General features: G+C 31.1%; 1 protein-coding gene and 1 long non-coding RNA gene across 2 annotated transcripts; one reads left to right on the top strand and one right to left on the bottom strand.

Moving 5' to 3' along the window:
- The first annotated feature begins 651 nt into the window (after window positions 1-651).
- On the top strand, window positions 652-3,504 carry LOC147816314 (uncharacterized). Its single transcript, XR_015433762.1, has 3 exons — window positions 652-705; window positions 1,247-1,388; window positions 3,395-3,504. It is a non-coding gene; the product is annotated as an uncharacterized LOC147816314 (long non-coding RNA).
- Window positions 3,505-6,824: 3,320 nt separating this feature from the next.
- On the bottom strand, window positions 6,825-26,259 carry LOC107452064 (uncharacterized). Its single transcript, XM_043041534.3, has 6 exons — window positions 26,102-26,259; window positions 18,494-18,592; window positions 15,225-15,434; window positions 11,878-11,925; window positions 10,323-10,511; window positions 6,825-7,416 (listed from the first exon to the last, which is right to left on the bottom strand). Exons 1-6 carry the CDS (start codon window positions 26,133-26,135, stop codon window positions 7,055-7,057), a joined length of 942 nt encoding a protein of 313 aa, XP_042897468.2. The 5' UTR covers window positions 26,136-26,259; the 3' UTR covers window positions 6,825-7,054.
- Window positions 26,260-26,572: the final 313 nt, after the last annotated feature.

Here is a 26,572-nt window from a genome sequence, read left to right on the forward strand (position 1 = left end):
TATATTTGAGGTATATTTAAGGTTGCAGAGAAAACAGCAATAAAAATTATACCTCGTAAAGGTTGTAATTAAGGTGTACGAGGTTGATTTATATATACTTCAGCTTGTTTTGAGGTTGTTTAAAATTCACTTCAAATCAACCAGACTGATAAGGAGATTTTTAAGGTATACCAGGTTTATTTTCTTACACTTGTAACAAAAGAGGTATTTTTGAGGTATAAAAATTTTTACCTTATTTCAACTAACGATACAAAGGTATTTATTGAGGTATATGAAGTCATTTTATTTATACCTAAGCTTATTTTGAGGTTGTTTTAAATTCACTTCAAATCATCCAGACTGATAAGATGATTTTTAAGGTATACGAGGTTGTTTCTCTTAAACTTGTAACAAAAGAGGTATTTATGAGGTATAAAAAAATCAACCCTATTTCAACTAACGAGAGTGAGGTAATTACGAGGTATAAAAAATATACCTTTTTTCTACTAACGATATTGAGGTATTTATGAGGTATAAAAAAATATACCTTATTTCAACTAAAGAGAGTAAGGTATTTATTGAGGAGTTGAAGTCGTTTTATTTATATCTAAGCTTGTTTTAAGGTTGCTTAGAGTACATTTCATATTAACTAACTCACTTCCCAGAGTTCCATGCGAGCCGGCAAATGGCGTGTGTGTTGACAATCGAAAGTGTATTCGAAATTCGGTAAGTGTGCTTGACATTTATTAATTTGGTTTTATCACTTTTAATCAAATATGCTTCAATTTTCAAACTTAAATTTTATTATTTTTGCTTTAAAGATGCCTCCTGATCTTAAATAGTTTAAGTTGGAGGATATTCTTAGAGGCTATCGTTGTAGGCTTAGCAATAAGAGAGAATAACCGAAATATTTCTCGTCACTGTTTTAGGTAACATTACTGGTGAATCGTTACAGCAGGTTATGCACAGTATGTTTTATTGTTCGTAGTTCAGTCAAATAGAACTATTCCTTTTATTTTGCTTAAATGTATATGTTTTAGAGTAGCAGTATGCACGCTGATTAATTGAGAAAAATGTTCACACTTTCTCTTATAAATAAATCATTGAAAATTGAAAGATTTTTAAAATAGCAATTTTGCTTTGAAATTCTACTATAGCTGTATGCTTATCGTTTGGATATTTGTTGCAAAGTTATATATATATATATATATATATATATATATATATATATATATATATATATATATATATATATATATATTTACAGAGCTTATCCACAGTTCCCTGATATTACTGAGATGGCCTAGGCTGTAAATAGCACATGCGCGGCGGCGCAGAAGAAGAGACAAGCAAGCTACTGCTCAGCCTTCCCCTAGGATATAGTTCTGAATTTATACCTAAAAGAAAAAGTAATCTCTCCTAATAAACTACAGAATTTGTGTAATTGTTGATAACAATAGTTTTCTAGATATTTGATAATTGAAAACTAGTAACTGTACTAGCTCACTTCTTTATGTTTGATCACAAAACTGCTATTTTCACTACATGTTATTTTCTCGCATTTTACCCACGTTAATTATTTACTAAGCAGATTGTTATTACTTATTAGAATATTGGGCAGAATGAAATTAAATCCGATTTCAAGTTTATATGACAATTTGTTTCAAGGTTATGAGCTTTTTCATGCAGCTGTTTATGGTTCACTACTTCAAAAATGTGCGAATTTCGGAAATCTTAAATATTTTAGAAATAAGTCAGTATAGTATGCAATTTTAATCCTGAATTAAATAAAATCAATTGCAAATAAAAACATTTATTGTTGAAAGTAATATGCATTATTTTGAGTTTCATCCTATGGTATGTGTATTTATATTTAAACAAGTGTTTGTAACAACTAACTATTAGTTTTATTCTGCTCGGTATTGTAAGTTATATAGGAGATATTATACTCAACTTATTTTAAAAGTATTATTTCAAATCATTCTCTCCTAGACATTTTCCTCACATAAAATTACTCACAACTTTAAAATAAATGCTCCTTATCAGCTTGTAATTTGTTCTATTCGATTGAGTGTAAAAAAAGAATAAAAATTGGTACGTAACTTTAAAATTTTAATTTATTAAACGATTGTAGATTCTTGATCAAAATTATTAAAATAACTATTTTTTAAGAAACTCTGATGTGATTGACAATAACATAAGTCCTTTTCAGAATCAGCGTCAAAAATTTAAAAAAAAGCTGCTAGTTTCATGAAGTCTGACCAAAAGTTGAAAAATATAGACTAGGTTTATTGAGTTTAAAGATTTTTTAAAAAGAAAGGGAAGGAAATCTAATTATTAAACTTACAAGCACCATAATGTTACAGATGTATAGAAAATTAAAAAGTGTTAAAATTGCATAATAAGATTGGAATTATACAGGGTGTTTATAAAGTCCCGGACCCATTTTGATGTTTAATAACTCATAAAATAATAAAGATAGATTAAAATTAATAACATTAATGGTTAGATAGACTCAAAAAGTTTCATGACCCTTGTCAATGAACTTCCACGTGTGACCCCTTCGTCTCACGGAGAATATCAAGTCGATAGTCAATTTCACGAGAGGTAGCTTTCTTTTTTACAGAAAAGACAATCTCATCAGTCGTATACTTAGACATGTTGGAAAACTTCGTATTTCCACAACTAGAAGAGCTTCAGTCACATGTCTTTTTGCAACAAGATGGTGCACCACCTCATTGGGGTATCATCGTTCGTAGTTCTTTGAATGACCATTTTACAGGAAGATGGATTGGGCGAGGAGGTCCAATTCCTTGGCCACCCAGATCACCTGATATAACGCGGCTGGACTTTTTTCTTTGGGGATTTATAAAGGACAATGTTTACAGGAGGATCGTGTCGAACATTGATGGCCTAAAAGCCAGAATTACAACCGCAATAGCCTCTGTGGATGCCGACATGCTTGCCGCTACTTGGCGTGAAATTGACTATCGACTTGATATTCTCCGTGCGACGAAGGGGGGCACACGTGGAAGTTCATTGACAAGGTTCATGAAAGTTTTTGAGTCTATCTAACCATTATGTTATTAATTTTAATCTATCTTTATTATTTTATGAGTTATTAAACATCAAAATGGGTCCGAGACTTTATAAACACCCTGTATATTTGAATTTCTGTAAATGTTGTTAATGGTAATACTGTCTTCAGTGTATTTTATTTTGTGGCTGTGATACATGTCATGCTTTTTAGCTACGAGGATTGAATAGAAATGGCAGAAGATATTTATCTGAAAAGGAAAATTAATTTCATCCAGTTAGTTTAAATGATAAAAAAAATACTTTCTAATATTTTAAGACCTGCCACTATTATTGTAAATATGACTTTCTTACTAATTTATATTTTTTTTCCTTTTAGGTTCCAATAATTACAAGTTTCAACATGTAGACGGAAACAGTATTTAAAATAATTTTGTTGGTTTGTAAAAAAAGTGAAATTTTAGTTTTAAATAAAAGTACTTTGAATTGCAGCTGACTAATTATTTAAATTTGTAGTTTTATAGCTTTAAAAATTCAAGCACCTTCGACAACTATCTTCTAAAAATACGAGTATGAGTCCCATAAATAATTTTTACTAACTGTAGAATTTGGATAAGTGTTATTTTAAGATGATTTAAATCAATCTATTAAAATTATAGAAGAATTATGCATTTGAAACTTTCTTTTATAGCTTAACAAAACAAGCAATTACTGCCGAGGGTTTAATATTAAAAATTTCAGGTTGATAAATGATCTCTACTAGTGAAAAAAATGTAATGCACATTATTCTTCATATAATATATATAATATCTTTATATATATATTATATTTTTTATATAGTGAGTCTAAAAATTAATAAACTAGGTGGTCCGTATAACACCTCACCTTCGTAAGTGCTAGAAAAAACATCTTTGGTTGATAAATTGATGCTTCTAAAAATACAAAAATAAATACTTGAGGTCACGAAATAATAACTTAAGGTAGAATATGGAACACATGGCGCTAATTAAAAATAACCTTTCCAATTGTTGAAAATACACTTCAGGTTGATTTAAAACAACCAGAAGTGTAAAATGGCCCACCTTAGGTTGAAAAATATATACCTCTACAAGCATAAAATTATATACCTGAGGTTGAAGAATAATTACCTGAGGTAGAACAAAATACATTTGAGGTTGATTTATAGCAAACAGAAGTGTGAAACGACACACCACAGGTTGACAAATATGTACCTCTACAAGCATAAAATTATATACCTGAGGTAGAAAAACAATTGCCTGATGTCGAACAAAATACACCTGAGGTAGATTTATAATAAGCTGAAGTGTAAAATGACACACCATAGGTTGAAAAATATCTACCTCTACAAGCATAAAATTAGATACCTGAGGTTGAAAAATAATTACCTGAAGTCGAACAAAATACACCTGAGGTTGATTTATAATAACATGAAGTGTAAAATGACACACCTTAGGTTGTTGAATAAATACTTCCACAAGTGTAAAAAAATATACTTCAGGCTGAAATATATATACCTCTGGAGGTATATTTAAGGTATATTTGAGGTTGATTTTGAGGTATTCATTTGCACCCTTTTCAACCTTTACGACGTATTTAAACAACAACCTCCTTTATACCTTTAAAATATACCTCGTTTATACCTCATTTATACCTCGATTTTTTCATAAGGGAAAATACTTACTTCTATAAATTTTCTTCCACTCCTTTTTGCTCTGAAATTAAATGGAGATATACTTACGCAACTTTATTTTCATTGTTTCTGAAATTAACGAAAAACCGAAAACTAAACCCAAAGACACCTGTAGACACTTTTTCTGGAAGTAAAACCAGGAAAGAGTTTAATATTTTAAAAATAATCAATAATTTTTTTTTGCAGTATTATATTGCATCTATCAGTTGTTAAATAATATCATTTTTCTACCTGGGTAATTAGCTACAACTGCAACAAATTTTTTTTTAAGTGTAGTGATAACAAACTATTTTTTGATTTCTAAACTATTCTATATTAAAAAACTATTTTCAAACTATTTTTTACGCAGTTTGATGGGAAACTTAATTTACACTAGTGTTCAAAATATTTCGAGTAAAAAATTGGCTTTTTGAAACTTAAGGAATTAATAAGAAATATTTATTCATGTTTATATGAGTCAGTTTTTTATTCTAAAGCAGTTTTTAAGAGCTTTAGCAATTGCTGAGTTAAGGCAATTGCAAAATTTAACAGCTTTTTTTTTTTTTTTTTTTTTTCCCTCCAAGCCCTGAGCATGAACCTAGGTTATGAAAACCCTTAACCATATAGCCCAGGACTTGGCCGCTGGTCCAGCTCCACTCCAGCCTAAATAACATAATATTTTTAAAAAAAATTTTTAGAAATTATAAAAAAAAAAGAACAGATTTTACTGAAAGTGTGGAATTTAAGAAGAAATTAGACAAAAAAAAAATATTATACATGTGAAATGGGAAGTTATTAAAATTTTAATAGATAGTCATTATCCGCTAAGAAGTTCATTACTGTTATTAATCTTTTATTTAAAGTATTGTTTGTAATAAAAGTTTTCTGCCAAATTTCTAAATTTGTTGGGCTAGGTTGACGACTATGCCAGGAGACAGTGTAGGAACAACTAGTGAGATAATGTTCAGGCGAACCTTGTTGGCCGCAGGTGCAAAGATCAGTATCTGTTATATGCAGGTAATTAAAGAAGGTTGGAAATGGTCCATGACCCGTCAAGAACCAGATGACTTGTTTTGGAGGAATTGTTTTAAAAAAAGTAACATTGTTAATAATTTTGAATAGACGTCTGCCTCTGTCTGAATTATTCCATTGAGATTGCCATTTTGTTAGAAGAGAATCTTTAATACGTCGTTTAAGATATGAAACTGGAAGTGGGTATACATAATTTTTCGGTTGTCTCGTAGATTGTTTAGCTAAATCATCTGCTTTTTCATTACCTACTCTATTGCTGTGTGCTTTAATCCAGGAAATTTGAATTGATGTGTGTTGTAGTTCTTGTTGAATATAAATTTAACAGCGAAGGGGACTTAATTTTTTTTTTTTTGGAAACATTTCTAAAATCGATTTTTAAAGTATTTTTAAATAAATCTATTCCTTAGATTGAACAGCCATTAACTTCAACTTCCATTTTTTTAATTTCCTTTTACGGCTGATATTAGTTTTTGATTTCTTATGTAATCTCTTATATTGAAAAGACCTTTTTTCTATATCTTTCAAGATCAAGAGAATTTTTTTTTGTTGCCAGTGTTAACATTTCCCTAAGTTCCCTTTTTTTTTAACGTGGGACTTTGAAATTTTTTGCAGATACTGTCATATATATAAGTATTGAAAGTTTGTATACATTTTTATGTGCCAGTTCTAGGTACTTTTTTTGGAAAAAGGAAACTAAAACTAATAATTTAATAATTCTATGTATTTTATAGGTTTAGCTTCAAAAATATTTATAAGAATTCGACAAAGAATCAGATTTTCGAACCCATACAAACTTTTGCGCATAAAAATTAAAAAAAAATATAAATAATTTAAAAAAATTAAAAAATTACTAATTTAAAAATGGTTAAAAAGTTTTTTATATTTTATTTTAAGCAGTATTTTAATGTTTAACTCTTTAAAAAATGGCTTGCCAAATAGACTTGGTTTTTTAGAATCAAATTAATAATATAATATAAAAACAATGATTAATTTTAGTATTGTTTCCCACAAATAATTTTCTCGAAAAAATTATTAAAAATGTTTTTCTTAATTTATTATTTTTTATTTCGCTCACTGAAAACAAAACAGTTTGCAATTTAAAAACATTTTATTAAATACTATTTTTTAGTACATCTAAATATTTACATATTGTGCTCATATTTTATTATCACTCAGTAGGAATCAGTGGCTGAGAGCAGACATACGAATCCCTAAAAGTCGAGAGCAGTCAAAAGGATTAAAATACACATTGTTTCATTAAAAGGAAGAAAGAAGATGCTATTGTTGGTATCAGGAGTAATTATCAAGATAAATTTTTTATGGTGAAACGCAAGTTTTCAATTTTTGTGAGTAAATCAAATCTTGGCCGCATTTTTTTACTTTTGGCTTCCAATTGATGCAAAAAATGAAGAGTCTTTTGCTGCTCGGATGGCTAAAGGAGTCAAGTTTCGCAGGACATTTGTACCACAAGGGAATTTGTCCAGTTACCGTGATAATACAATCAAGATCATCTTCATCACAATCATTTTCAGGCGGGCCAGTTGGCATTTCAGTAGTTGTTTCTTCTTCTGCAATTGTTGGAGTAGTTGTAGTTTCTGGAGTACTTTCTTCAGGAATAGTTACAATTTCACGAGTAGTTGACTCTGTATATAAAGGGGTGGAGACAATTCTCATTGTGGCTGGAATAAAAATTATCGTCTGTAAACATAGATATTTTCATTCGAATAATATTTTATAGCTAAATAAAAATGCAAAGAGATACTAATTCTATTATATTTTTCCCCATTATCCACCACTTCTGGAAACATATGGTCTCATGGCACTCATCGGGTGGTCCTATTGATCTCCTTTTAGCAGCCCATAGACGGATCAATGTCATTCCAACAACACAAGAAAGGCAGATAGAATCGAGAAATTATATCCATGCCCGAAACGGGATTCGAACTCGAAGTGTTCGGGGTTATTCTTAATTTTTTCCCCCGGTTTTAATTTTAAGTATTGACTCTAAAATTTCGTTTATATCCAAAGGAAATATGATGAGATAAAATTCAAAATTAATTGTAAATAACATATTACAAATAGTTTTTAAATTGGCTTAATTGATCGCATTCTTGATCTTTATAATTATTCAGATCTATCTCATTGTATAAAATGCATCGATATTTCCCGATCAACGAATGTCCGACTTCATTACCCACCGCTTGTTTTTCGTCCTATTTAGGGGGCTCAAAATTTTGACTTTTAAACTGGTATATAATTGTAATAGGGCTTATATGAATGCAGAAGAACAGGTCTGTACTATTTCATGTCCTCGAGACATTGCAGTGGTCAGTCTTGAGAAAATACAAAATAATTTTTTTTTGATTAAGACGCACCTACTTCGATAAATGGTACACAATGAAAAGTTAACTAGCTATTTGTTACTGCGTCATCGTCCTCCTCAAGCAGTTGCTTCCCAGTTTCATTTACACGTCATTTGATCCTGTACACACTCGACTGCTAACTGTAACGCAGGAGAGACAACACACACAACCGTGAACTTAATACATTTCTCACGACAAACTCTCAAAACTCGGTGAACTTAATACAGATCTCCCGGTCTTTCACAAATACGGCAACTAGTGGATTCCGTTCATCGAATTATATCCCTGATAAAATTCTGTTAGGGAAGTATTGCGACGTAACTAGCCCCGCTAATTCTTAAACATCAATTCACTAGTATATAAAACAGGCTAACTCGATTCAATCTTGGGGTAACTTTTTCATAGATGAAGGTTGGCATTGTCGATAACACGTTCCCCACACAAGCATTGAGAGAAATTTGCTTGCGTGGAGGACTTTTTGATGATACTAACACTCATTTGAGTTACATGGAGAGGAAAACAGCTTAAACCTCTCAGGATAAGCCTGATGTCGAGGTTAGTCTAACCCATGATCCGTCTACCACTGAGTATATTTTACATCAGCACTGTGGTCGGTGCAAGCCGGGTGCGGAATTCTTATTGACCAGCCATTGCTGGGATTGAACCCAGTTCACCTCACAGGAAGGCGAACGCTATATCGCCTGAGCCACCACGGCTCACCTAAATCAATTTTTATTTTATTTAATAACCGTTGTTGAACAACCGACCCAATTTTTAGGTTTGCGACTACTAATGTTCAACTCCATAGCATTGTAAGTTTGAACCCAATCCAGAAGATAAAGGAACTCCTGGATTAAGTGTTGGGAGAAATTTGCCTTCGTGGAGGACTTTTTTGATGGAATTAACCCGCATTTGCGTTTCATGGAGAGAAAGACCACGTGAACCTCCTACGATTACCCTGACGGCAAAGGCTCTCTAACCCATGATCAGTCTAACAATGAGAATATTTCACGTCAGCATTGTGGTCGGTGCAAGCCGGCTGAGGATTCGTACCGGTTCACCTCATTGGAAGGCGAACCATCCATATGAGCCATCGTGACTCGCTCAAAACAATTGAAGAACTCAAAGAACGCACATGCAATGCTCTTGCGTCGGTGACTGCACACATGTATGGCGTAAAATGGGCTACTTCCTAGATGTTGTCCGTGTGATAAATGGAAGTCGCATAAAGAATCCATGAAGCATGTATACGAAATTTTGAAGTCCCTGTGTAAATGTTAACGATAAATTCTTTTTCGTTAAATAGTTATAGCCGTTTGTAATCGCTATATTCATTTCGAATTTCCCTGTGTTATTATAGAATACTACTATACTGTTTTAAGATAAGAAAACTAACCCCTAATTTTGCATAGTAATAGGTTCTTCTGTGTTGCGTATGGCAACTTTATTATACCTATAACTCAGTTTTCTGGCTATTGCTCTTTCCCAGAACTTTAGAGGGCACACTATATACTTAGTAGTTAGTGGGTGTCGAAGTTCTTATTTTTGTTATTTTAATTTATCTAATTGGTGGTCCATGCAAATGAAAAGGCTAGAAAATGCTTCTTTAGAGTATTTAGACTTGTAGTTCAAGTGCTGACGAAATGCCAGTTTTCGGATTAAGCATAATGTTTAATCCAAAAACTGGCTAAAATCCAAAATACTACAATGTAGTAATATCTGGAGAGCAATCTCCAGCAGAAATCCACTCGAAAGCAACTGCTAAGGCAGTTCCTGATGGATTTGGCAAGTGACAGCGGACTTGGGTAAGAAGACTCTTAGTAAATATTAAAATCACATTGTAAATAAGTATGAGGTCAACACGAGGTTAATTAATTTAATTATTTTCTTTATATAAAGAAAATCATCAGGATTAAAAATGAAACATACGCTTACCTACTAAGAACAGAACAACATCTAACATTGTCTAAGAACAGAACAACATCTTATTTGCTAAAGCTGTTCTGGGTTTTGTCGGACGACAACCAACAGGGTACGGTAAAAAATTAGCAAATATTAAAATCACCTTGTAATTAAGCATGAGGTAAATAACTACAATTAATTCACATTTTTTACTTAAAAAAAGTTATCGGGATTAAAAATACAAAATGAAATGTATATGTAGAGTATCTTTCACATTTGTGCGCTGACTGAATCTTTTCAAAGAAAGAATATCATCTTACTTGTTTGTCTATTTCCTGATTCACACTCTACTTCGCTTTCAGGTCTGCATTCTTTCCTCCCTCCATCATATAGCTTCTCTTTGGGACAGGTTCTTAAAGATGGCATGAAGAAATAACACGTGTAATACTTTGAACAGTCTGTCGGATGCGGGAATGTTCCAAACATATTTCTGCACATAAATATTTTCTCTATAATTAAAAAAAGGCAAATTTAAATCACAAATTGAGGAAATAAAAGTATTAAAAATCGAGGCTCAAACCTAAATTATTTATCCAGTGCTATGTGAATGTTTAATTAAAAGTATGCGATGTACAATGCGTAAAAAAATGAATAAAAGAAAAATTAAAAAACCGGGACTGCTTTACATAATTGTTGATCTAATGATCAGATCTCCACATTCTGGGACTCAATTTTAATGGTTCGAGAGAGTGACATCAAATACACCAATTAATTAGTGCAGGCAATAATTTAAGTTACAAAAATAGACACAAAACATTAAACTTTCTATAAATAAGCATTACTTTCATTCGACAGATTTTTTAGTCGGAGATAAGCAAAATTTCGAAACAATTGGATGATAAATAAGGGTAGTAGGAAGCTATATATAAATGGCGATAGTTCCAAAAAAAACAGCCAAGCAATTTCACCACCACAAATGAGTTACTTTAGATAACCATAGACTGATTCAAGCGAGAAATACCTAACTTCACTTCGTTGCTAAGCAACCAAGTTTAGACAATTAAAACAAAATGAAATAAAGTTTTTTAATTGCTCGGAGAGTTTTGTTTATTAATAGTTAACAGAAAAATAACTCCAAGTTTCTTGATAAAAGACATTTTTTGAGTTGATTTCAGACCAAAAAGTAAATAATGTTTTCGTTTTAATTTCAATTTGAAATTGAGATTCAATTTGAATTCAATTGAATCTATTATCCCAATCAAAATAGGTATTTTGTCGGAACAAATTATTAGAACTCGCGTGCATTTTCCTGATAGTCTCTCCACTCCAGGATCTAGATTATAACTGTGATGTGCGCTGGGTGGTCAAGAGGTCAATCTTCTTTTGTACGTTACCTCCTTGGTAAATAAACAGTCTTTGGAAACTAAATAAATCATAAGTGATTCACGCTGTCCTATAGTCACACTCGCTAACACTATCCTATAGCCATGCATGCCAATTCGTTGGAAAGTGAAAATAAAGAAATTGTTTCTCTATTTAGATATTTTCTCATCCATTAGGCTTCCTTTGGGCTCAAAGGCAGGAAAGTAATTTGATTAGAAATTATGCAGGAATTCCAATCAAAGGCTCCTTAAAAAAATTAGTTCAACGCCATCGGAATTTTCGATTCAAGGTTCCATAACATTGCTATCTTGAAATATAATTGAATTGAAATTGAATTGAGTCCTAGAACTTCTATTTTTTAATCAGATTGATAAGCGATCACTCCCATCAAAAATATCAACAAACAAATTTTTGACTAGTACCATTTCAGTGCAATTGAAAACTATTTTCATATGAATCAGTCAATAAATAAAAAAACAGAGAACGTATTACCTTTCACAGGAGTTGTTCTTTGCTCTGGAAGAGTGCTGTATTTATCGTCTGGAATTGAAATTTTATCAATATTTTTAAAGTAATGCATAAAACTTACTTCAATTAATTAGTCGATTTCATAACCTTTAATACGTATAATACTAAAAAGAAAAAATTTGAGTGCCTTTTTTAAAGTCTGTGTGCGCATCAAGAATTTTGCGTATCACGTATCAAGAATTTTGAAATATTTGAAGAATTTTGCACTTGGGTCAATATTTTGATAGTTGGTGCAATAGAAAAATTTCAGATCAAATCTTTAAAATAAAGCACAAGTTTTAACTGGTTTAATTGAATGAATTTTTCACTTAGGTTTAGCATTCTGCATTGCTGAATACAAATTGCTGATTCAGTTTTTTTTAAATTGAAAATATAACATAAATAAATATTTGCTAACTTACAGTTCATTAAATAAAAAAACAATCTTCAATAAGATTTTTTTTGTGCGTTATTTAATGTTTACTTATCTTTGATCGATAAGACCTGGTTATCTAAGGCAAAATTGGCGCATCGACGAAAATTAGCTGTTTTTAAACTGCCTAATATCAAGTGCCTTTTTTGTTTATATTTAGACTTTTAAAACTTATTTTTATAAATTTAGATACACTCATAGCCGTAAAAATTAAAGCATCTAGCCGTATTTTTCAGAATAAAAAAAAATTCACGTACGCTAGTACAACATTAATCTACGTAAGTAATTAAATAATCAAAGCAAATTGATCATTAACTGTAGGAAAAAATACAAATTAGAAGAAGTTTTAACCTTTCTCCTCATGAGTCACCTTTATGGCAAATACAGGATGAGATACAATCGTGCATTGAGGCATGCAAATCGCGCTTAATGTTCTGTAGCATCTAGTTCCAAACTTGTTGTAACGACACCGCTTAATCGAAGAAAGCTGTCTGGAGTTGCTCGTTTGTCAAATGTGGTCAATTGTAGCTGAAGGATGTCACGAACGTACCATTGGATTGTCGTTCTGTCAAAGATCAATGTTAGAAGTGATTTCGTGTCGTATGCAACGGCACTCTATACCATCGCACCAGCTGTAGAAGTGGTGAGCTGCTGCAGAGCGTAGGAAGGATTGAGGCATTCACCAAGCGGCTGCACACGATGCTTATCAGTGCTCAAATTAAATTTATTTTCATCACTGAAGACGACCTGGTTCCATTTGGTAGAAGTCCTATCTTGTCGACAACAACACTACTACAAACCGAGGTAACATTAGGTGGAGTCAATTCAGCCAACTCTGTACAGCAGCGCACCACTTTTACAGCTGGTGAGATGATGAGGGGTGCCATCGCATCCGGCACATGATCAAATTTAATGTTTTTATGACACCATGACAGCCCAGTTGTACGTTCGTGGCATCCTTTAGCTACAGATGTTACCATTCATGGCAGGGCTTCCAAGGGCCATTTTTCAACAAGACAGTGCTCTGCCATCTATGACAAGGATGTCCCAAAAACACAGAATGAACTTATCTGGAACTTATTGGGACGGCAAAGAGGACAGGCTCCAAGTTTAATTCATTTAGCGGTGTTTTTACAGAAATTGTGGAACGAGGTGAGGTTGAACATCGTAAGGGAGTCTTATGCTTCAATTCTCGAACGTATTGCATCTTGCATTCGCGCTAGAGGTGATCCAAGAGGGTTCTAAAAACTCCATTCATTTGTGTTTCTTCCTGCAATAAATAATCACTTTGATTTGATTTTTTAATCACTGACTTAAAGCAACGTTGTAGTACTTGAGTGTATTCAGTTTCGTATTCTAGTTGCACTAATTTTTATGGTAATAAGTGTATTTAAAAGTGAATTATTTTTAAAATGAAAAAGAAGGAGTTGAAATACTAAAAAAGGACAAATAAAAATTGCTTGATCGTGGCAGATCTTGGCTATCATGAGTAGTCCGTAATCTATAGTATGCACATTATAAGTCGCAAACAGATATTTAAGTGAAGAAAAAAATAACTAAGTTTTTGAACTTTAATGAATCACTATTAAAAAAGTCTAAATCAAAAAATGCGGAAGCCAGTTTGATTGTTGGGTAAAGCTTGAAAGTGTGTCCAATAATCGCATTTTACCTACTCTCAGCTTTCGCTGCCAATAAAAGGCTTGCATGCAAATTGTCGCCAGGATTTAATAACCCTTTTCCATTTTTTTGCACAGTAAAAAACTATGGTGGAATATTCGAGCTTGGTACTGTAAAATTTTAAAAATTGAGTGAATGAGTATTTAATTCAATTTTATACCGAATAGAGCATTCAGACACATTTTAAGGAAAGTAGTTGAAACTTCAATTATTGAGGAAGCTTTTGCCAAGCTTTTTTTCCATTCACGAATTATTTTCGCCAATTTCGCCATATGTTTGAAAACCGTCAGACAATCGAAATTTTTCTCATGTTTACTACAAAGTTTTATTTGCTGATTATGATGCTTTTGCTGATGCTAAGCGATCCTGAAGATTTCGCAGAAAAAGAAATGTATGTTTATGGGTGACATGCATGTGCCCGTTTATGTGTGTAATAAGGATATTTACATTTTAGTTTTTAAGCCTGTATTAAATAATTTTGTGGTTTAAATTTTTTCTGTTCGGTTCTGTCAAGCTTACTTAGAATTCGTTTTCTCTGCACTACGTGTATGTTTGATTCACAAACTAATTTTATTTCAAGAATTAGTATATATATGCATTCTAAATTACTGATTCTTGCTTTATAATGTTTTTTAAAAATTCTTATGTGTACCATGTCTTACTGTAATAAATTTTAGTGCTACTTATTGTCAAACATGGTGTTCGGATCCGGTTACTTTACACCAAGTAGTGTAATCGAATATTCTAGAAGATGTTTCACAGCACCTGAAACGATTCTTGTAGTTTTTTATATTCATGTAGTCCTGTATTATGTAGTGGAACACCACTTTGCAAAGTAGTTGGGTGTAGTCACCATTTTTGGCTTTCAGATGCACGAAAATTTTTTTAACAGAGTAGTTATAGTTTTTTACTGTCCCCCGAAAGGCAGGCATAATTACGGACAAAATTGCGACAAATTTTGATTATTTGATTATCATAAGTTGACCTTGTATTATAGCATCTTACCTACAATGATACTTAATATAGTTAATATTTATTTTGAGGGGATGAATTTTAAAAGTTTGATCTAATAACATAAAGCTACAGGTATTGTGTCGATAAATGCAAATGTGCATGATTTTGAAGTGTTAATCAATTCCAATTAATTAATTATTTGCTTTCTTGTTTATCGCATACGAAGAAAGAGTGTTGAGCTTTTGATAAATAAATATTAGAAAAATACCTTCTCCCTTGTCACAGGTTGCGATCCATTTTGAAAGACATCGTCGAGTGTACTTATCAAAATTTAAGAATGGAGGACAACGCATGCGACTAGCTCTCCCACCTACGCACATGTAATACCTAGAGCAATCTTCAACATCAGGAAACATACCAAACCACAATGGACATTTGAATTTTCTGGCAAAGTAAGGATCATTCAAATTGACATCTCCTAAGAATGAAAGAAAGCAAAACAAGTACAGTGTTAGAGATTATGATGGATCGAACTTTAAATACTTATGGGTGATTCTCAGGAAACATGACAATTCGGACGAAAAAATTTCTTCAAATTTAAAGTCTTCAGAACAATCTAAATTTTTTTTTGTATATTTATTTAGTTACATTTATTAATATCTTACAGACAGCAGTGTTGTTATTGACATTTGCCCAAGAAAAAAGTAAAATAGAAATTCACCACATTTTGAATGCCAGGAAAATGACATATTAGCTTAGAAGTTGAAAAAAAAACAGTCATTTCAAGCTATTAGTAAGTTACAAAATCTAAGCCTTTATGTTAGATGGACCATGAATAACTTAAATTAATTCTTTTATCTACTGTAGAAAATATCAAAAATTTTTTGTTGCTAATATGTACATAATAAAATTGTGTAAAATAATCAATAATTAAATAAATAAATAAATAACTTTGATTACATTCAATCCTATTACAATCATACATAAAATTGGTATTAGGTTAATATTTGCTTTCCCTCTTTACAGTATTAGCAGTTAAAAAAATTTCTGGTAACACTTCAATGTTCTAGCATTCATAAGCCAGGAAAATGACAGCCAGGATAATGACAAATTCGCCATTTTATAGCATATAACTTTACATCAATTTAATATTTTGGCCTAAGACGTTTATATTCTGCAGAAAACAACAGGATTTCTTAAAATAACTCAGATAAATCTATTTAGTTTATGCTATTAATGATTTCAAAAAGCCAGGAAAATGAGAACACAAAAACCTACTCACCTTTAAAAATTTTTTGAAATGGATTTTGAACCAGAAAGTTGGTTCTTTATTCATGCCACAAGACATGTTCAGATAAGAGGGCATTTAATCAATATATTAACATAAGATATTGATTGCTGGCTCTGTCTATTTTGGTTATAAACCACTAAATAAAAGTAGCCAGGAAAATGACATATTTTCTTGTGACAAACAAATTATTGACAGAAATTTTTTTTTTAAACGAAGGTTTTGTAAATAATACCCTCTGCGTATATTCTAGAAATGCTTGCACCGGCTGAGATAAAAAAAATTAGATATTGAAAAATTTATGGAAAGTTTTGAAGCTAGTTATTATTGGAAACATTGTTTGTGACATGCGAGAAACATGAAATTTTGAAGTTCAATTTAATTTTTTAAATATGCAAAATAGTCGATGCTAATACTAGGTTATCTTAATTATTTATTAAATTTTTTTTTAAAAAAAGTTCTTTTAGTAGTTTAGAATTAGATCTTGGTTGCAAGTGACTGTAAAATGTCATATTTCGTGAGAATCACCTTTATATTCTCGAAACCACGCAAACTGCACTTCTAAACTACAAACACTTCTTCCAAAAGTATCCGGGGACCCTCTTAACGAAAAGAATCTGCAGGTGGAGGGTTTTTTTTTCTTCATGATTTGATCAGGGTCTCTCAAATCATGCGTTTAGAAAAATGAGCTACGTCATGTACAGTGAACATATAAAAAATTGGAAAAAAGGGAAAGAAAATCAGAATACTAAATAACTTTTGATCTAATGATACTATTTCCACATACTAGAACTCAATCTCAATGGTTCATGAGGCTAATTAGTCAATCTAAAATATGCTAATTAGTTAGTGCAGATGATATTTTAAGTTAAGAAATCAGACACGAGAGCGTACTCTCTCTGAATATACATACCTTTTTTTGTTGACTGATTCATATTTTTTACCCTCAAAATATAGGGGGTAGTCAAAATCCTGGAAATACGGTGCTAATAGTTTGGTCAGGAGAGCAACTCAAAGTCCGGATACAATAATGTTATTATAATGAGACTGCTGATAGTAATAATGCAAGGCAATTCTTTTGGAGCTCTTTTCAGAATGAGATATAAGATTACAAGGTTCATTTCTGAGATGAAGAAAATTTTAAGAAACAAGCAAGAAATAAGATAATATTCAGAATATAATAAAATATTCATAATAATTTTATTAAATACAGTAAAACCTCTTGGAAGTGACCGCTTTCTGCTCCACAGTAAAATGCTCGTTAATGGAGATTGGTAGTTCTTAGAGTTCACCTGCATTGACTTTAAAATATTTTCGAAAGCACATGATTTTGCGCAAGAGAATTATAAATTTACTCGGTGTCATTTTCTTGGTGCAGAAAAGTCACTAGTGTTGGCGTCATGAAAACAAGATCAATGAATATTTAGCCTCAGTAAAAATGACCCCTACTGATATAATTAGATGCAAAAACAAAGGAACCAATTATGATTGATACTACTATTTTAAATAAACAAACAAATATGTTGGTAAAACTAGCATTTAGTTGTATATCTTAAAAATTAATTTGCTTCAAGAAATGAGAAGAATTTTATTTGTTTGAGATGCTTAGTATTTTTTTAAAATTGATTTTTATTGAATCTGGTTTAGTTTTCAATCCTAAAAATAATTGATAGCATCGCTTTTAGAAAATTCTGCTGCAACATGAGATTTTTCGATCTCTTTTAGCGATCATCAAAAAGAGCTCTCTAAATACGAGCCATTCACCAATGTTTCACCGAGCCATTCACCAATGTTTCACCGAGCCATTCACCAATGTTCACCAGCCATTCACCACCTTGAATCTACTTATTAGTTTCGTTAATATTTTTTTGTTTTAATATTTCTTCGTGTTTTTCTTACTTGACCTTTACCGTATTTGGGTGGAGGTTTTTCCTGTCGCTGGAAAATGTTTTGATGATCTCTCCCAAAGGTTTTCTTCAACACAAAGTCTGTGAAAAAAAAAATTCCGTACCTCCCAAAAAAGGTCGTAAATAGAGGAGGTCGCTATACAGAGGCAGTCTTTCCTGGAGGTTTCGCAGTAATAATAACGAATACACACGTGGTGAATTTTCGACGAAATAAGTGGTGATTATGGGGTATTTAGTCACCCTGTGACCGCTAATTTAGTCCTATAGTTTAAAATGGTCGTGCGAAATTTAAGTTAGCAGGCAACATTCTTAATGTTCATAAAAAGATGCAAAAATTCCCACCTTTCTGTTGATTAGCCACTGCATGGAAATTATCATTCACAATGGAGGCATCAACCTTTACATTAGAAAAATAAATACACATAAATGCAAGGAAGACACCTGAAAAAAAATGAAAAAAACACAATTACAAGTGAACTAAATACTGAAAAGACAATATTAGAGAGGATTTGCAAAGCTTTACGGTTTCTCGCATCTTTTACATTAACGCTGTTTGACTTTCACAGAGTATGCGCGAAGATCTCTCCACACATCCCATAATCTCTAAGAGAGGGAAAATTGGGTTATGGTTCCTGTTAACATAAGACAAGCGTTAAGCAAAATCTCTCTATTATTAGTGAGAAGATCAAAATATTCTATTGCAGTATGCTTGGCAAATTAGACTTAATAGGGTGAAAGGAATTTTCTTTTGCTAAAAAATATATAACATATATACCAAAATGTTCGAATTTGAAAAATTCTAAGACGCTTTACTGGAATATATATTCTTCAAGTCGGCAAAAAACGTGACTAGAACAAATCTTTATTGAGTGACTTCAAATTTAAAATGCATAAAGTAAAATCTCGTTTCATACTCTTATGACGTATTTCGAGAAGTCCGTTTTTACATGTTTCTATGCCATCTTTATAAGAAAAATGAAATTGTCTGTTAAAACAAGTTGTGAGGAGAGTAGTTACAGATCATGTCAACCTTCATCTATGAAAATGTACCCCGACATAGAGTCGAGTTAACATGTCTTATATACTAGTGAATTGTAGTTGTAATTTTGTAGTGGTAGATACGCTACAGTACTCCCCCACCAGAATTATAGCTATGATAGAATTCGATGAATGAATACCACTAGTTGAATCATTGCTGTTTTTGTGCGGTTGAGCCGGGAGAGCTGTATTAAGATCACCGTACTTTTTGAGTGATGAATGTGAGAGGTGTATTAACTTCACGGTCGTAGTCGCTCCTGTGTTGCCTTTAGCAGTCGAGTGTATGCAAGCCGACGTTGTGTGCTCGAGACTGAGTAGCAACAGTGCGAGGAGGTGGATAATGTTGCAGTCACAAGTAGCAAGTCAACTGTTCAATGTGGACCATCCAACGAAGTAGGCGTTACTGCCGATGTAGGCGTATCCAGATCAAAGTGGGCGTTTTTGCCAAGGTAGGCGTGTTCACTTCACGTCCGAAGGTCACCAATGTGGGGAGAGTAGTTACAGACCATGTCAACTGTCATCTATGAAAAGGTACCCCGACATAGAGTCGAGTTAACATTGTAATTTTGTAGTGGTAGATACGCTACAAAGTAAAGAAAGTACTAACTTTATGCAAACACGGCAATTGTTTTTGAGAGAGAAATACATTTTTCTGCTGTTTAAGTGAGGAATAATAAACGATGGGGAGGAAATGGAAGAAATTTTTTTATTCCTGGCATCAATACAGAAAAGTGAAAAACGAACATATTTTCACCTTTTTTACCTCTTACAGTTTTAGCCTTTTAGGTTTTTAAATCAAATGTATGGGTGACTAATGTCCAAGTAATTTTCCTGGGATTCGAAATCGAATTAATAATCAAGTAAAAGGAAAATTCTGTTAAGAATCCTGCCGCCTACTATAACACATCTATCAATGTTTCTTTTTGACAACTTTTAATGAAATCAACATTCGGCATTATTATTTCCACCAAAAGCTATTACGTAATGTTTCAATCAAGTTTTTTTTTTGTTGATATTTTAACATAAGGGCAATTCCACGAAAAGTCAAAATTGCAAATTTTAGTAAACTTATTTTACTACATATTTGTATCATTACATATTTTACACATTTATAATAATATATATTTTATGTCACTTTAATGCTTAAAATATAGACTTTAATGTTATGTAGTTTGATTTGTATTAAAATTCAATTAATACATTCAGTTTCAAATCAGAACTCTATTATCTATGTTTTACTCTTTTTCAATTATAAAGGTGTTACTTAAATATTCAATTTTAATATTTTATTAAGTACTTTCAGCATTTTACCTATTTTGATTATTTTTGATTACATTATATTACAAAATTTAATTATTTGGTTACATTATATTATATGAGCCGTGTTGACTCAGGCGATAGAGCGTTCGCCTTCCAATGAGGTGAACGGGTTCGAATCCCAGCGATGGCTGGTCGATATGAATTCCGCACTTGGCTCTCACCGACCACAGCGCAGACAGAAATCCTCAATGGTAGACGGATCATGGGTTAGAGTTCTCCTGTCATCAGACTAAACGTGAGTGTTTTACGTGGTTTTCCTCTTCATGTAATGCAAATGGTGGTTAGTTTCATCGAAGAGTTTGCCACGAAGGCAAAATTTCTTCCAATACTTTATCCTGAAGTTCCTTTGTGTTCTGGATTAGGTTTAAAAGTACTACAAGGCTACGGAGTTGAACGTTGGTAGTTGTAAACTCAAAATAGGATCGGCTGTTCAACGACGGTTATAAAATAAAATTAAACTATGTGCATAAGAAGTAATTCTTTGCAAAAATATTTTTTTGGTAATTTTAGAATTTCAGTTGGAAAAGTGTTTGTTACGTCCGTAATAAAAATTCAGCAAAAGTTAGTTTCCTAATTAAAATTAAGCGACATTCTTAAAATTCTTTTCTGATGCGTTTATTATCATTAGTAACAAGTTAAATGCTCCATAAATATTTTTTAAGCATGCAATTCAATGATTAAAAATTCGTGTTAAAGACATATCATTATGTGTTATAGACATATCTACTTGTATACATTCGTAACAAATTTAGAACTTGACTTAAATATATAAATACTGTTAATGACGCTAGCTAGATATATATTTGAGAGAACAAACGATAATACTTCTAAACTTTTGCTCCTTTTAGTTATTTCAAAATGGAATTTTATATCATTTAGAATGTATAATATGTATTAGTTAAATATTTTCATATGAAACATTGTTCAAAAAATATAATATTATTTTACGAAGAAATCGTATTTCAAATAATGAAAACATTATTTAATCTCACTGCCTTAAATTAACGATGGTCTGTTCGTCCAAAACAGTTAAACGTAACTCAGAGCACCATAAAATAATTAGCGGGGATCTCCAAGACAAGCATCTACCGTCATTCGGGGCTACTTTGTGCAGCGGGGGCTACTTTGTGCAAATTCGAATTTGGCATTTTTCAAGTGCTGCTATTCAGTATTATGTTCATTTCACGTTAAAAATGTGTGGAATTTGAAGATAGAAGTCTCTTCTATTACTACAAACATTTTTTCGAATTTTAAAACAATCTCAGAGTGTGTTTCGTTCATCAAATGTTAACAATTTTCCGAGGACGTCGGATGTCGAAAAGTGTGCGTGGAAACTTTAGCTGTGAAATGCAAAGACGTTGATAAAACAATTGTCGTAAGTGCAAAATTTCTTATTTATACATTAATAAACAATTATATCATGTTAGCGTTAAAAAAATTTAAAATTAATAACAACTAAACGGAAAATGAAAAAAAAATGCACTGTGGGGCTACTTTGTGCAAAGTTTCATTCGTTTATTTTTTCGATAGAAAAATTGTCAGACGTTATAAAAAAAATACCTCGAACGAGAAATTACCTTGATTACACTTCAGAAAAGCTGCAACAATGTTTGCAAGCAGTTGTTGGTGGTATGTCGATTGCAGAAGCTTCTCGGAAGTACTAGATCCACAGAAATACTATCTCTAATAAAATTCACAAGAAACACGTGAAACGTGCTGGTAAACTATTATTTTTCTTCTAATGAATTAATCAAACGATTTAACACATAAAAATATATTTTATAGGACATCAGGTGATTTTGACAGAAACTGAAGAGCAAGTTCTGTCGTGTTCATTCAAGCATGTTATGTTCAAATTTATCAATTCGCGATCGCAACGAACTATAGGGGGCGTTGTTGTATGAGACGCTTACCTACGATTTCCATATGAATCGTCATTCAGTTACTCTGGAGACGTCGTTAATGTAGCGCGTAGCATTGCAACGTTCCTTCTTTAATGTGGCTTATTAAATTTAAAAAAGAAAAATGCTTGATCTTCTTTCTTGTATAACCGAAAACAAAATGGTATCTCTTTTTATTAGAGAAGGAATATCCAAAACACATCGGAAAAATATTTGTACATTAACAGAAAAAAATATGTATATTCTTATAAGAGTTAAAACCTAATGCCCGAGAAATAGTATTACTAAATTTAATGATATAACATGAAAGGCCCATTTAAACTTTACATTCTATAGTTTTAAGAATCATATTACTTCAAAAATTAAAATGAACAAAAAGTATACATAAGCCTCATAATTTTATGAAATTTAATTTTTTAAACAAAGTTTTTTGACAACAATTTTTATCAAAAAATTTCAAGTTTCAATAAAAATCATTATTTAGAAACTAAGAAACGTAAAATAAAGAATGCGGACGAAACAAAAACAAACGAACAATTCTTTTTTGTCGCCATTTTTAGTGCTACGAATATTCGTCTTTGGGATTTGCCAAAAACAAAACAAGATGCAATTTTATTTTTTCAGGAGGGAAATATTTTACCGAAAAAACGAAAATGTACCAATTCCCACAACATAAAACTTTATCTTGGCAAACGTACGTTTTGGAAATGTTATTTCATTTGGAATCTTATTCATCAGAGTTCATATGGCGATATGATTGTTTTGAATCTATGCTAAACTCTATATCGGCTAATTTCCACCGAAATCCAATTAACTATTTTGATTTCAAATAAAGTGTTTTATTTTATGAACTGTCGCAAAAATTTTAAGTGTAGATTGGCGGCACTTAAAAACCGCCAAATCTGTAGCGGCGGTGGCGTTAATACGTCGTAAGTACCGAATTTTTATTCCATACTTTTCTGAATCATATTATTTCAAACATTGGAATATACAAGAAGTATACATAAACACATAATGTTATACCATTTAATTTTTCAAAAGTATTTTGAGAACAATTTTTATCAAAAAATTATAAACTAAAAAACGGAAAATAAAGAATTCTTAGGATAAAAAAAACGATTTTAAGAATTATTAACATTGAAATAAAAACTTTCATATTGTTTCTTTTTTTATTATTCTTATAGTTCTTAATCAGACGTAAAAAACCATTCTGTAGAGAACCATCATCAAATGAAAAAAAAATATTTACAAGCAAATTTTTTATTGTAAAAATCATTGCACTTACCTGATTTATGATTCCCGGAGAATTCCAAAATGATAAGTTCCTTGTTTGAAAACTTTATTCTCAAATAATAGATACATAGTTTATACCTTCATTACTTTTAGATAACATACTACACAGCAAAATTTTATAATTGATATGAATTTGAATATGTAGCTAAAAACAGAATAGCTGAATTCTAGTTGAACTTATTCTTTCAAAATTAAAAAAAACTTACCAAGAAAACGATTTAAATTAATTAAGAATCAGCACAAATGGCACTATTTCAAGTAACTTGGATAATTTTTTATTGTTGTTTTCCGAATTATATGGATACAGAAATATATACTATTCTATAACGAAGAAGAATATGCTATAACTATTACAATTCTGTATGTTCTGAATTCATATTTATTCACTGGAATGACGAAAGCAATGTTGACTTCACTTTAATTCGTAATGAATTGAAGACAGAAGAAATGCATTTTACCTTAATACACACATCTGTAACAGTATCCGAAATCGGAAGTCATCAGTTGCAAGTTTGTTGATAATAGAAATTAAAAATTATTGACGAATTTTTCTTCAAATGTTTGGCGTGTTCTGTTCCTGAAAGATTTACTAATATTCTGGAGATTTTTTTCAAGTTCTTCGGCCTTTTCCTTAGGGAAATTTTGCTTCTTATTTGCTGCTAAAAAATGGCGTCTGATTCAGTCAATGACTTTGATGGAACTAAATGAAAACGTGATAAATTAATGTCCGATATTTACAGGCTCCCGCTAGACGGCGTACTCGAGCGTTGCGATCGCGAATATCATAAATGTTAATGAATATGTAATAATTATTATTTTTGAAATATCATCCATTTCAATGTTAAAAAAAAGTATATGGTGTCCTTTTGTTTAAACTCAAATGTTTTGAAATAAACATTCCTTTTAAGAAAAAATTCTTCAAAAAAAAATGGTTTTTTAACGCTGAAAATTATTTTCAAACTAATATCTTTACATATCTTGATGTTTTTGTCTTTAAAAATGTCAACAATTAACTTTTTTAACAATTTTACATCAATATTTTGCTAAATACATGATTATTAAACTGAATTCCTATCGCTGCACAAAGTAGCCCCATTTGGGGTCTACTTTATGCAAGGCATGTTTTGACTTATTATTCGTAAATATTACATACAAATAATGCCAATATTGATCAAATTCACTCGTCTGAGTCCAGTTATGAATATAATATTGATAAATTTTACTAAAGTTTGAATTAACATAGTTTTTTTACATGTCAAAGTTCAAAAATTGCGAAATCCTGCACAAAGTAGCCCCGAATGACGGTATTGTAAAATTTATTTATGCTGTTTTCATTAAAGTGAACATTTAAGTGTTTTAAGCCTCTAATCTATTATAATAGATAAAAACAGAGCATCAACAATCGTTTCGAGAATTCAAACATAAAATGTCTTATAAAAGATGTATTTGGTGAATTTAAGTGAGAACTTCCCTATTGAAAATAGCACAAGAGGCACACTAAATCATGAACTATCACACATAAATTTTTATGTATATCGAAGTTGAGCAGACTGTACAAGGAATATACGGGGTAGAATAACATTTTAAACAAAGATAAAAAAAATTGAAAAATAAATTTATAAAATGAAGAATCTGAAGCTATCACAGATTCAAAGTAAAACTTAACTTTTCTGATTTTTCTATTACAAATTTCCTTACGGCATTGTAAATTTCTTACGTTACAATTAAAATATGAGCGATATTTATTTTTTATTTAATTGCAAATATCATCAGAAAATGAGGTTTTTACTTAGTAAATCTTTATCTTATAATTTTTTTTTTCATAAAAGAAGGGTAAAAAGAGTATTTGTTTTACTCAAAAATGAACTTAAAAATATTTTTTGCTAATCAAATATGTTCTTAACTATAAGTAATTTTGCTTCAAATTTTTTATTTATTTACGGTTTTCATTTTGTTAAAGCTTATCCATAATTTGATAAAATCTAATGTTATTTCGGTAGCAAATTTATTTGCAATTTTCACAATTAATAAGAGTCACAATCTTTAAAAATTGAATGCTTTCGAAGACGTCATAATCTCCGGAATATTGATTAAAAATGTTTTTTAAAAAATGTTGTTTTTTAAAAAACAAAATGTTAGAAAATCATAGCAACGGAATATGAGGGCAGTATTCAATGGCTTTATGCTTTTCGTTTGCCAAAGCGTGAAAAGAAATTCCATTAGCTTTTTAACCGCATACATACATATATGTATTTTATGTAATACAAATCATTTTTTTTAAAATCAATTCCTCACAAAATTGGTAATATTTAATTATTACGAAGTATATTATAGGAGAAATCATAAATTTAACTAAGTTATATAACTGACTGAACTAGAACTGAACAGAAAAACTTACTAAATTGCAATTTTTGAGTATAATGACTCCACATTTTTTTAATCTTCTTGCTGCGTCTTCAATGTTGATCATAAATGTACGATAATTTTTTGATTGTATTAAAGAATCACACTATCTCGTGAACGTATCAACACATGGTCGAGAGCCTTGAAGGAAAATAACAATGCTTTAACAGAAAGATAAATTTCTTTTGAATCGAAACAATTCGTATTAAAATTTCTAATATTTTTTGCTTTAATCACTTCATTTTTATAATATTACAAGTTAAATACTCATTCTTCGTTTAGGGAAAAATGCTCAATAAAGCAATATCAATAGACACAGCGAAGTCTTGTAGCAAAAATAAAACAAACAAATAAATAAAAAGCATATAGGTCATTTTTTATAAAGCGCTACATTTCTGTCCCTTGTCTGTGTCCAACTTATTTTTCTATAATAATTTTTCTCTTTTCAAATATGTAACTAATAAAG

The sequence above is a fragment of the Parasteatoda tepidariorum genome, chromosome 1 (assembly GCF_982258835.1).
Source record: "Parasteatoda tepidariorum strain Cologne lab strain chromosome 1, Ptep-v5.0, whole genome shotgun sequence".
Classification (NCBI taxonomy): domain Eukaryota; kingdom Metazoa; phylum Arthropoda; class Arachnida; order Araneae; family Theridiidae; genus Parasteatoda; species Parasteatoda tepidariorum.

Bases quoted from the DNA above. Each gene is read 5' to 3' on its own strand.
- LOC107452064 (XM_043041534.3), bottom strand. From the start codon at position 26,135: ATGTGGAGTCATTATACTCAAAAATTGCAATTTA. The intron at 15,435-18,493 runs GTGGGAATTTTT...TTTCATTCTTAG, and splicing joins AGTGGCTAATCAACAGAAAG to GAGATGTCAATTTGAATGAT. The intron at 7,417-10,322 runs GTAAGATGATAT...TTTTTATTCCAG, and splicing joins ATCAGGAAATAGACAAACAA to CCACAATGAGAATTGTCTCC.